We start from the raw sequence: 13,210 nt of genomic DNA, 5'->3' as shown, positions 1-13,210 counted from the left end.
AGTCTCCTTGTCCTTATGCCCACAGATCTCTGAGCTTCAGGCTTACCCCAAGATGGGCTGTCCTTTGGTTCTGGTCCCGGTGTTGGTCCAGCCCACTAAGTTGACAGCCTTGTGTTAGGGCCCCAGGAGAGCTCAAGCCCTCGCCCACTAAGGTGTGGGTCCAAAGAGTCCTTTAGCCCAGAAGAGACAAATAACTCAGAGTCCAAGTGGGAAGGTGGGGAGCCACATTTCCCCCTTTTCCAGAATCTCTCTCATCTGATTCTTATACCAGAAAAGTGTGTATTAACCTTACCCTACAAATCTGGAGATGAGGCCTTCCAGAAGTTAAGTAACTAGCTTAAGGTCACATAATTAGGATTTGCTGAGCACCGTCCTGAGCACTTCTTGGCCTTGTCTGATCCACTCCGTACAGCAATGGTGTCATATACATACATAATTATCCCCATTTCACAGATGTGGGCGCTGTGGGGAAGAGGTACCAAGTGGTAGAGCTGTGGTTCAACCTCAGATCCATCCCACCACAAAGACAGCAGGGCTTATTTTTGTTTTATTTTTTCTGGATTCCAAAGCTCCATCATTCAATAGGGTTGATCTGGACGCAGGCACGGTCACGGTCACCTGCTATTATGATATACCTACGGCTGAGAACCTCTTGTGACACTAACAGCTTCTTAGCCTTCTGGTGCAGCAAAATTTATCATTTTGACACATAGATATTGTAAAACCATTGTATTTCCTTTCTTTTGTCAAAATAATAGTAGGAATGCCCTGGTGATGAATGAGTTCACTACACCTAAGAATTATTGAAGGTTTGCTCACTATATGCCAGGCGCTATGCTAAATGTTTTACTTATGGTAGTTCACATAATCCTCGTGTATCTCAATAACCCTCAAAATTCTGTGAATCAAGGGCTATTATCATTATCCTCATTTAGCTTATGTAGAACTTATATAGAACCCCCAAACCTCTGAAGGTTCCATCCACTACGTTTTTCCCATGAGCAGAGAACCCACTGTAGGGATATGTAATCATGGCTCTAAGGTGACACCTTGTGGTCTCAGAGGATATATTCAGAGCATTTCATCCTAAAGCAGCAGAATACACATTTTTTTTTTTTTTTTTAGTGCACATGGAACATTCTCCAGAATAGATCACATACTGGATCACAAATCAGCCCTCAATAAGTACAAAAAGATTGAGATCATACCATGCATATTTTCAAACCACAATGCTATGAAACCTGAAGTCAACCACAAGAAAAAATTTGGAAAGACCACAAATACATGGAGGTTAAAGAACATCCTACTAAGGAACGAATGGGTTAACCAGGAAATCAAAATAAATAAATAAATACACGGAAGCAAATGAAAATGAAAACACAACAGTCCAAAATCTTTGGGATGTAGCAAAGGCAGTCCTAAAAGGGAAGTATATAGCAATATAGGCTTACCTCAAAAAGCAAAAAAAGTCTCAAATACACAACATAACCTTACACCTGAAGGAGCTAGAAAAGGAACTGCAAATAAAGCCTAAAGCCAGCGTAAGAAGGGAAATAATAAAAATTAGAGCAGAAATAAATGATATAGAAACAAACCCAGTAGAACAAATCAATGAAACTAAGAGATGGTTCTTTGAAAGAATTAATAAAATTGATAACCACCTAGCCAGACTTATGAAATAGAACAGAGAAAGGACCCAAGAAAATAAAATCATGAATGAAAGAGGAAAGATCTCAACCAACATCACAGATATACAGTTATAAGAGAATATTATGAAAAGTTATATGCCAGCAAACTGGGCAATCTGGAAGAAATGGATAAATTCCTAGAAACATACAAACTACCAAAACCGAAACAGGAAGAAACAGAAAATTTGAACAGACCCATACCCAGCAAAGAAATTGAATCAGTAATCAAAAATCTCCCAAAAACTCCAAAAGTCTGAGGCCAGAGGCTTCCCATGGGAATTTTACCAAACATTTAAAGAAGAGAAAATACTAGCCAGATGGAAGAGAAGCATAGGGCAAGGTTTGGGGAAAGGCATGGAGCTTCTCCGCTCTCCCCAAATCTCCACATGTTCACCAACCCAGAAGCTCTCCAAACATTCTCCTTTTGGGTTTTTATGGAGTCTTCATCATGTTTGAGTAAATCACAGGCCATTGATCTCCATCCCCCACCCCTCCCTGGAGATGGCAGGGAAGCTGGAAGTTGGCAGTCAACCCACATCTTCAGGTTGGGTCCTGAAGTCACCTGATTAATGTAACAAAAGACATCTATCTCTCTGTTTGCTTGGAAATTCCCATAGTTCTAGGAACTCAGTGCCAGATATGGAGATGAAGACCAAATATATATTTCTTATTATGAGTCACAATATCACACCTTATATTGTGGCCCATTACTAAAAACTCCCTGTGTATGTCCACCTCCCCTACTGGGTAAGTAAAGATCATCATGGAAGGATGCATTTTTATATCTCCCCTTTTCTGTAGGTGCCAGCATAATGCATGCAGGCGTGAAGTCTTCACAGATAATTATCTCTGGCTTTCATTTCATTAAAAGTCCCAAATAAATTTCAGTAGTGGTCAGATCCATTCATACAGGACTCATTTTAACCACTAAAATAATCTGGTTTGGTATGATTAATAATATTACATTTAGCTTTTTTCCTCTCCTTTATCTAATAGGCCAAAAAATTCGCAACTTACGTGGTTGCTGCTGGACTTCAGTATGGAGTGGAAGGTGGCATCTTACATTATTTTTTTAAGGTATGACTTTTTAGTGTCTATGAGGGTTTTTTAAAAAGCGTTTTACAGTAAGGTTATGCAATTAGAAGATTTTTTTTCTTTCTCTCTTTTTCTTTCCTATGATTGGCAACGTGTATTTACCAATCTCAGAACAATAAGGAAAAAGAGGGATGTCCCTTCATTCATGAGACAGACATTGATGCCTACCATGTGCCAGACACCATTGTAGATTCTGGGAATCTGATACTGTAATAATAAAGTCCCTATATTTGTGGAACTTGCATTCCAGTGGGATGGAGGAGGAGAGCAAGAGGAGTTCACGTAGGGATTTCAGGTGTTGAAAAATAAGATGGAAAGCAACAAAACAGAGAAAGATAGAGAGCCAGAGGTAGGATTGGGAGATTATATCTTGAATGTGGTGGTCTGGGAAGGCCTTTCCCATGATATGACATTGAGCAGAAAGTGACAAGGGAGCTGGCTACTTTGCTTTCTGGGGAAAAGGCAGTAGGAACTGTAAGTGTGAAGCCCTGAGGCAGAAATGTGTGGGCTGTATTAAGGAACAACAAATAGATGAGTGTAGCCAATGTACAAGAGAATGGTAGGCAAAGAAGTCCTTTTGTCCTTGTCTGTTCTCAGCTGCTTCTCACCTACCTGACCACTGAATGTTGGCTTTCTCTGGTTCTGGCAGAGGGAGAGGGAGAGAGAGAATCTCAAGCAGACCCCACACTGAGTGCAGAGCCCAACACAGGGCTCGATCTCATGACCCTGAGATGACAAGTTGAAACCAAGAGTCAGATGCTTAACTGACTTTGTGACCCTGGCACCCCCATCTTGTCTTCCCTATCTGTACTCTCCCTGGGTTCATCTGTCCATTTCCATGACTGGTGCCAATGACCCTCAAACATCAGTTTTTTCAGCAGGGCTCGCTCCTGAGTCCTAGCTCTGTGAATCTGGCTGCCTATTTGGCACCTCACTTTGAATGTTTCACAAACCCAAACTCTACCTATAGTCATCCCCAAACCTGCTGTTCCTCCAGGACCCCATCTCAGAAAATGAGACCTTCTTCCACCCGGATGCACCAACCAGAATCCAACTCCTCCCTCGTTCTCATCTGTCACAAAATTTCCCAGTACCATAAAGCCAACCTCCTCAGGATCTCCTTCTCTCCAGCCCCACTCCCCCAGCCCCCCAAGCACAGGCTAGATAGGGCAGACATCTCTTGTCCACATGATTGTCCTGGCCTCCACCTCCCAATTTAGACTCTTACTTCCCATCATTCCTTCACGAGGCAACGAAAGCAAATCTAATGATGTTACTCCACTGCTTAAAACCCTTCAATGGTTTCCCAAAGTCCAAAATATCTTACAAGATCCGGCGGTCACCTCTTTCACTCTTTAAGAGCAATATAAAATAATCTAGTACCTGACAGCTAAACAGTATCCAGACTGTCTATTTCTTTATTGCAATACTTCCAAATGCAGGGAAAAGACAAGGGTTTGGACTCTGAAGATCGGGGTTCAAATCCAGACTCGTGACTCATCAGATGCTTTATCTACTAAGCATTTCATCTTTGAACTGATAACAATTACCCCTGGGCTATGGGGGTAATTTTAGACTTTCATTCTCATTTTTTTGTGAGAATGGAAGGTGTCATGTATGTGAAAGCATTTCCTTTCTGTGTAGACACCGTGCAGATGACGAAGATAGCCTACGAGACTGTAGATTTCCAGAAAAGTATTTCAGCCTGAGGTTACAGTTTCTCTTAATAGGATTTGATCAGCAACTAAATCTCATCAGAACTCATTTTCAAAACATCCCCTTTAGGTGATGACATCGTCAGACAGCTAGGTCTTTTGGATGCCCTGACTCTGGCTGTGTGTGAGCTCTGATAGTTACATACAACCAGGGGAAAATAGCTTTTGCTTTCCTTTCAGAGCGCTTGGTTGGGTGAGGTCCCTGCGTTACCTGTGTTTGGAGATGGAACAAATGTAATTCCAGCAATTCATGTTCTGGATCTAGCAGGGTAAGTGTTCTCCTAGCGCTAGCACTTGCCCGGAAGTAATTGACTAATGTGTCTAAGTAAACACTTAGTGAGCACTACCAAGCGCGAAGACCCTTACATGTGTCACTGTATTCGTTCTTGACGACAACCCTATGCACAAGCTCTGGTTATTGTCTCTGTTTTGGGTCTGGTGGAATAGTGTCCACCATCTAAAAGTGCCAGGAAAGCCCATCGCACAGTCTTCACCCGGAGGTAGGCTCTCCAAAATGTTGGAAGTCATGATTCACACCGGGGTAGGAAATCGTAGTCCCCTCATTGCCTCTTCCAGCCACGTGGCTCCCCTAAGAGAGGCAGGCTTCTCCAGATCTGCGCCTGCTCTCTGGACACCCCTCCCCAAAGCACTGTTGAGAAACTTACAGGAGCCGCCAGGTGAACAGACTTCATGAACCGGAAGTCCTGCCGGGGGTCAGGTGCACTTTGCAGCACACTGGTGAAGCTGGAGCTGGACGGATTGGCCTTGAAATCCTGGCCTTTCTACTTTCCCCGGTGGCTCTTCAGCCTGAGACGCCTCACTTGACCTTCCCAGCTTCCCCATCTGTAGAGATCACTGTCCCACCCCTGACCGTGTTGGAGATGAAGTGAGATACTGCCTGGCCCCCCCAGGGGGCGGTGGTTGGTGAGCCTCTACTTGACTCCATCTCTTTTGCTTTTTCCCCTTGGTGATGGTTTTTCCTGGTGGGCTGCAGAGTGATACAAAACATCATAGACCATGTGCCGAAGCTTCATTACCTGGTTGCTGTGGACGAGTCTGTTCATACCCTGGAAGACTTGGTCAAGGTACAGCCGTTCCATCCCGTATTTGATAGCATTTCTTGAACTGTTTTACCCCTATAGTATAGCGATGGAATCGGGTGTGCTAACAAGACTGGGGACTCCCCAAATGGAATATCCTTAAAACCACAGTCACTGTCGGCATCTGCAGTGCATGTGTTGGGAAATTTACAATCAAGATGGCCTTCCTCTCGTCTGTGCACGGAAGGGAGTGGGAGAGGCCACCTGGGGCCAAGACACACAGGTATCCCACAGGGGGTTACGAAAATGTGTCCTGGACACTTGCCCCAAAGTGCTGATATGGTCAGGTTCCCCAAACCTACTGGCGGCTTCCAGGGGCTCTAAGTCTGTGGGGGCATCTCTCCATTCCAGGCCACTTGTCACCTTGTAGCCCAGCTAGCGCAGCGAGTGTGGCCTTCCCCTGACCTCCCCCTACTCGTCTTTAACATTCAGCTTAGATTTCATCCTCCGAACACCTCTCTGCCTCCTTCCCACCTCCCCCACGGGCCAGTTGCCTCTTTTACCAGCGTCCCCTGGGCAAGCTGCATATGGTCATAATCATCTGTGTCCTCAGCTGCCTGCCCTTCAGACTGAGAGCCCCTGGAGGGCAGGGATCCAGCCTTACTCATCTCTGTCACCAGTCCCTGGCTTGCAGGGGTGAATATTTGCAAAACAAATGAATCAATGCATACCTTCAGGGCACTCCCACTCTGTCCCCCCCCCAAAAAAAGGAAAGAAAATTATTTACTTATATTGACATTCATTTAAGAAATTTTGTATTAAAATCTTAACAGGTAAACCAAATAGTATTTCTATTTTTCTCTAATAGTGCATCAGTAAAAATACTGGTCCTGGGAAAATCCAGAAAGTACCCAAAGAAAATGCCTTCCTAACCAAGGACTTAACAGTGAGTGGATAAGAGGTTCTTTTCCTAAATGTGTTGACTCCTGAGGGGTTTGGAGTCCTAGTACCTGGCTTCCAGGTTCCTGTTTGCTCCTGCACAGCTAAACATTTTACCCTAAGCAATTTCCCCTTGCCTTCTGAAAGCTTCGGTTTTCTTTTCTCAAAAACCATCAGAGGTCCTGGTCAGAAACCGTATTTGAAAACTGTTTGATATTAACAGACACTGGATGTCCTTCTCTTTGGCCTCTTTGTGTAATTCACACAGGAACCTGGGGTTTCTGATTCCATTACAACAGAAACCCACACAGCTCTAGTCAGGAGTGTGCCCTTTGAGCTTGCTTTAGGACATAATTTTTTAATTTTTTTAATTATTATTATTTTTTAGGAATAAATTGCATCAAAACCCTACATTTGAGAATGTTTCTGGAAGGACTGGTATCCCTGGTTGCCTCTGGGGAGCAGAGCCGGGTGGGTGGTGATGGGGGTCAAAGAGAATGCTTTCCTCTATTCTTTTTCTTTTGGATTTTGAGCTCTAGGATTGCACTATTCAAAGAATAGATACAGTTACAATTTGCAAAAAAATAAACCTTACAATGGGATTTCCGGCATCCTCCTACTCTTTGAGCTGCTTGTCTAAGAGGCAGGATGTGCCTGTCCCAAGCGCAGAGGTGGGAAGAGTTTAGAAGTGTCACGGAAGACAACAGGAGGCGCCCTGTCAACACCAAGTGTTGCCATTGATGACTTCGTGTTTTGCAACTGAATATTTTTTTCTTTAATCACAGTGATTTTGGTCTGTTACAACTGTCAAAGTGAAAGAAAAGTCACGTCAATCTCTAATATTCCGTTATCTCTTAGCAAGAGTGCCTTGACCATTTACTGGTCAATTTGAGAATGGAAGCACTTTTTGTGAAGGAGAATTTTAATATTCGATGGGTTGCCCAAACAGGATTTGTGGAAAATATCAACAATATCCTCAAAGAGTACAAGCAAAGCAGAGGATTATTGGTAAATATAACAATTTCCTGTTTTAAATTCTGATTTAAGCAAAGTAAATGAAACGTTTAGTATAATGACACCAATGAAAGTATTTTCTTTTTCAAATGCCCCAATTTCTAAAACCAAGTTCTTTTAGAAATTTGATCCACTCGTCCACGTCTAACAATCTATGTGTATATTGTATTAATTAGTTAATTAATGTCAATCAAATATTAAACATTTTAAAGGTAACACAAATAATGACTATTATGCTTGACACAAATTGAACATGATAATAAGCTCAGTACTGTCTACATACAGAAAAATAGGGGCGCCTGGGTGGCTCAGTCGTTAGGCGTCTGCCTTTGGCTCAGGACGTGATCCCGGGGTCCTGGGATCGAGCCCCGCATCGTGCTTCTCCACTGGGAGCCTGCTTCTTCCTCTCCCACTCCCCCTGCTTGTGTTCCCTCTCTCACTGGCTGTCTCTCTCTGTCTAATAAATAAATAAATAAAATCTTTAAAAAAAAATACATACAGAAAAATAACAGGTGCATCCTGGCTGGCCTGTTTCAGCCCTTGGTTACCTACAGGAGAGGGTCTGCGGGAGGTGGAAAGGAGAAGTCTGATTGTTACTTTGATCTCTTCCTGTTGCCCAGGGGCTTCTCTAGTCATCTTAATCATCAAACTCTTCAAAGTAGACATGCTTATCTCCACATTGTAGATGATGAAACTGAGGCTCAGAGAGGTTAAGCAATTTCTTCAAGGTCACACAGCGAGTCAGAGACTCAAACTAGTTGGGATGCAGACTTAGCTAGAACAGCCTAACTGCAGTGTCTCCATACCTCCCTCCCTGAAATCAGCTGTATGTAGCCCTTGCCCAGGTCCTTGATTTATCCCAGGGAAACATCCCAACGAGGACAGTGGGTAATACATGAGAACACCTGTTGAAAACTGTCAGGTAACATATGAGGAACAGGTGCCATCCTTACCATAGCTACCACTGTGCAGGGGAGACTCCATACGAGCAAGAACAATATCACCATTGTGTCTAGGAACCACATTCTCCTGAAAAACATGCCTAGTTAAGAGTAAGTAGGAGATGTGCCTCTCAGCAAAAGAAACAGTGATACCTTTAAGCATCTGAGATACCCATGGTGGCAGTACTTGGAGCCTATCCTGAGACACACAAGACCCAACTCAATTGGTGAGACTAGTGTTGTCCTCTGTGGGTCAAATGGAAAACAACGCAGTTAGGGTACAAGGACAAAGGACAAGACACCTTAAAGAGATCACATGGTTCCCATTAGCAAGACTGGACAGAACATGATAGAGGGAATAAGCAGCTCTAAAAGATAATTTTTTAAAGATTTTATTTATTTATTTGAGACAGAAAGCACAAAGGTGGGGGTGGGCAGAGGGAGAGGGAGACGCAGACTACCCACTGAGCAGGACCCTGGGATCATGACCTGAATCCAAGGCAGACAGTTAACCGACTGAGCCACCCAGGCGCCCCGAGCATCTCTAAAAATGGAACAGTCTGGGGTGCCTGGGTGGCACAGCGGTTAAGCGTCTGCCTTCAGCTCAGGGCATGATCCCGGCGTTCTGGGATCGAGCCCCACATCAGGCTCCTCCGCTATGAGCCTGCTTCTTCCTCTCCCACTCCCCCTGCTTGTGTTCCCTCTCTTGCTGGCTGTCTCTGTCTCTGTCGAATAAATAAATAAAATCTTAAAAAAAAATAAAAATAAAAATAATAAAAAATAAAAATGAAACAGTCTATCCATCCCTGGGGGCTAGTCAGAGTAGAAGCATAGCAAGGGAAACTACCCAGGGTGGGGTAGACAGTGCCATACCAGTGACATCCCAAAACATGGAGTCTTAAGCCAAGGGCGTCCATGATTCCGGTCCCCTTAGCAAGGCAAGGTGGTCCCTGCTGCAGACAGATGCGTCAAGCCTCCGTGACCGGATGCCACTGAATAGCCCATTCATCGAACTCTTCATGTTCCAACGACGCTCATCAACAAGCCTCCGTGGCCATCTGTCCGAGGGAGCAGATGTACAGACAAGTGTGCTTGGAGTTCTGAGTTCCGTGGCAGTCATACTTTTCACTATTGAACAGGTAAACTGCCATTCTGGTTTTTCACTGGCTGAGGTGCGCCCACCCCAGGAGACAGATCTGCCATCGGTGTGTGGACAGAATGGTGCTCGTGAACGTGCTCGCTTGGCAGCTGGACCTCAGGCCGTGGTGAATGCACCAGGTCCTCCCAGGGGCACAGCCCTGCCCATCCAGACTCACCTTGAGCTGCTTTCTTGGACACCCTTCCCCTGCCCATGACCTTGGTCATCACCATCGTCCCGAAAGTGTCCCTTGGCAGATGAGAACAGCCATGTTCAGCATCGTCACCCAGCACCCCTGCAATGTCCCTGTTTATTTCCTTCACAGCCTTGGTCTCCTTGTCCGTCAAATGGTAGTAATAATAACCACAGCCAACTTGGTGGCTGAAATTATATAACCTTTAAGCACACGGACACTCCGCCAATGGGAATTCTTCCACCAGCCCGATTGTCGTTACTAACTTGCCTGACAAAATACGAGGCTTCAGTTCCACAACTGTTTGGACCACTTTGCAAGAAATGACCGCTACTGATATTTTGAATTCTGTTGAAAATAAACATTTACTCCCTGGTTATGAATGTCACAGAGATTCTGGAACATTCAAGCAAGTTTCAGCAGAAGAAATGGTGGGGCTTTTTTTTTTTAATGAGTATATTTTTAAAAACGAGAATAAATTAACTGTGCTAAAAAGTAAAGTATGATTAAAGACCCAGTCCAGAAGCAATGTTCATGAGGCAGTGATCTAAGTCCCCGCCCACTGGACCAGAAATTCTCTGTCTCTGTTGTTTTTGTAAGAGTAATATGACTCATATGTGGAATTTAAGAAACAAAACAGATGAACGTAGGGGAAGGGAAGGAAAAATAACATGAGACGAAATCAGAGAGGGAGAAAAACCATAAGAGACTCGTAACTCTAGGAAAAAAACTGAGGGTTGCTGGAGGTGGGTGGGGGGCTGAGGTAACTGGGTGACGGGCATTAGGAGGGAACGGGATGTAATGAGCACTGGGTGTTGGATGCAACTCATGAATCACTGACCTCTACCTCTGAAACGAATAATACACTATATGTTAATTCAATTGAATTTTAAGTAAAAAAATTTTTAGAAAGAGTAATATGGCAGTGTGTAATGCTTGAGTACTTTGTTCTTTAATACTTTTAGTGCTTTAGTGTAATGCTTGAGTCCTTTAGTACTTCAGTACACAATATGTTAATTAAATTGAATTTTAAATAAGAAATTTTAAAAAGAGTGACATGGTAGTGTGTAATGCTCAAGTACTTTGTTCTTTAGTACTTTTAAGTACTTTGTTTTTAGCACTTTTAGTACTTCTTTCTTTTAGTGCTTCTAGTATGGCCTGAGCACGTCTCGGTGAGCGTTGTGGCCCCCACGGCCAGTCGGTGCACATAGTAGATGCTTACTAAGAATGAGCAGGAATGGCCCCTCCCTGATGGGGAGCAGCACTGTGAGGACGATGTGGCACCGACCACAGAGGCCGGCCATGCAGGAAGTGGCTCTGGAGGCGTGACAGGGGAGAGTAAGCCCGCAGGACCAGAGACGTTCAGGAAAGGCGCCCCCCTGAAGTGAAAAACACTCTGTCAAGCCACAGACTGTTCGTAATTCACTGGAGGTCCTTGTTCTCCTTTTGCAGCCGATCAAGATCTGCGTCCTGGGTCCTCCTGCTGTGGGAAAATCCAGTGTCGCCGAAGCCTTGTCCAAGCACTACAAACTGCATCACATTAAATTGAAGGATGTTATTTCCGAAGCCATAGCGAAACTGGTAACATTTCTAACTACTTCACTGGGAATTTTTATATCTTAAAAAATGCTTTTCTTAGTCTTGTAATAAGGAAGCCATTAATTTTACATGGCATCCTGCATAGAGATTTGTTATTTTAATTGGATTTTGTTGTTGGCGCTGGTTAGGAAAACAGAGCATCCCACAGGACTTTCTTCTGTGAGGTGGAAGCATCTTTCATGGGGTGCCCTTGAAATTTAGTCTGTTTCCAGCTGTTGCTAAAAAATATGTCTTATATTCTCTCTGTTGACTGGAACATTTTTAGTTTTGGGTTTTTTTTTAAGTAGGCTCCACGTTCCACGTGGAGTCCAGTGTGAGGTTCGAACTCACCACCCTGAGGTCAAGACCTGAGCTGAGATCAAGAGTCGGAGGCTTAACTGACTGAACCACACGGGCACCCCAATTTTTTTTAGGTTTTTTTATTCTTGATGTGTGTTTCTCTGAGTAGTATCAGATTATTTATTCACTGCTTTAAAAAAAAGAGAGAGAGAGAATGGGTGCCTTCTTGACTCTGTTGGTTAAGCTCCCGACTCTTGATGTTGGCTCAGGTCATGATCTCAGGGTCATGAGATCAAGCCCCTCATTGGGTTCCACACTGGGTGTGGAGCCCGCTTAAGATTTTCTCTCTTTCTCTCTCTCCCCTTCTGGCCCTCCTCCCCTCGAGTGCATGCACACACTTTCCTTTCTCTAAAAAAAAGGAGAGACTATTAGAGCAATTTTAGGTTCATAGCAAAACTGAGAGGTAGGTACAGAGATTTTCCATCCATCCCCTACCTTTTGCACGCTGAAGCTCCTGCATTATCAACATCCCCACCAGAACAGTTACATTGGTTACAACTGATGAACCTATACTGACACTTTGTTATCACCCAAAGCCCATTGTTTACTTTAGGGTTTCTTTTGGTGTTACACATCCTATGGGTTGGGACAAATGTATAATGACATGTACTTACCATTATAGTATCACACAGAGTCGTTTTACTGCCCTGAAATCCTCTGTGCTCTGCCTATTCATCGGCTAACTGCTTTTTATCATTTTATTGGAAGTGGCAGCCACTATGGTATATTTCCTTAAATGATTACTTGAAGTCTTAATTTCTACAAAATGTGTTTCCTTCAAGTAAGATACAACCTGACACCCAGAAAAGTGTTGATTCTTAAGCAGTTCTGGTGTTAAAACAGAAATAGATTCTTCTCCTAAAATAGAGTAAGAGAAACCTCGAGGCTCTCAACCATCTTTGTAGATACACCCATCCTGACAATTTGCACAATGACTGTGGGTGAGCGTATTCCCTATTTGGACGCCAGCCTTTTCCAGGATCACTCGCCAGATGATTTTTGAGTAGCAGATCTGTGTGGGGCGTCATCTAATTTGAATATCCCTGTGGTATGTAGGAGGCGATTGTCACACCTAAGGATGAAGGGGAAGAGGAAGAAGAAGGTGAGGAGGAGGAAGAGGAGGAGAATGTGGAAGATGCGCAGGAACTCTTGGATGGCATCAAGGAAAGCATGGAGCAAAACGCAGGTAGCGTGCGTGGCATGGGGCTGCTCTTGTTAACAGGCTTTGTGTCCTTGTTATAAAAGACTACTTGTTTGCTATTTAAAGTACAGAAAATATAACAAAGAAATTTTGATCATAGTCTCATCCCCCTGTCCTCTGGAGGAAAAAAAATCACCAGAAAGAGCTACCTAAGTTAATAATAATAAAAGACCAAATGTGTAGTCATAAATATTTTATAAGCATCAAAAATCATTAACTAAAAGGCAAAGGACAAACCAGGAAAGAATATTTGCCACTAATATGATAAAGGCTTAATATCCTTAATATATAAAATGCTCAGGCAAACT

At 43.6% G+C, this 13,210-nt stretch overlaps 1 protein-coding gene across 1 annotated transcript in view; it reads left to right on the top strand.

The window, feature by feature from the left end:
* The window catches only part of AK7 (adenylate kinase 7), a 56,188-nt gene that overhangs the window by 24,188 nt on the left and 18,790 nt on the right, over positions 1-13,210 (top strand). Inside the window, exons 6-12 of the mRNA XM_026515339.4 lie at positions 2,685-2,765; positions 4,679-4,767; positions 5,493-5,583; positions 6,407-6,484; positions 7,336-7,485; positions 11,216-11,344; positions 12,758-12,887. Of these exons, the coding sequence (XP_026371124.3) occupies positions 2,685-2,765; positions 4,679-4,767; positions 5,493-5,583; positions 6,407-6,484; positions 7,336-7,485; positions 11,216-11,344; positions 12,758-12,887 (748 nt within the window). The remainder of the gene's footprint in view (positions 1-2,684; positions 2,766-4,678; positions 4,768-5,492; positions 5,584-6,406; positions 6,485-7,335; positions 7,486-11,215; positions 11,345-12,757; positions 12,888-13,210) is intronic.

The sequence above is a fragment of the Ursus arctos genome, unplaced genomic scaffold (assembly GCF_023065955.2).
Source record: "Ursus arctos isolate Adak ecotype North America unplaced genomic scaffold, UrsArc2.0 scaffold_25, whole genome shotgun sequence".
Taxonomy (NCBI): domain Eukaryota; kingdom Metazoa; phylum Chordata; class Mammalia; order Carnivora; family Ursidae; genus Ursus; species Ursus arctos.
The sequence above is the reverse complement of the archived record's forward strand: the minus strand, read 5'-3'. Positions and strand labels throughout refer to the sequence as shown.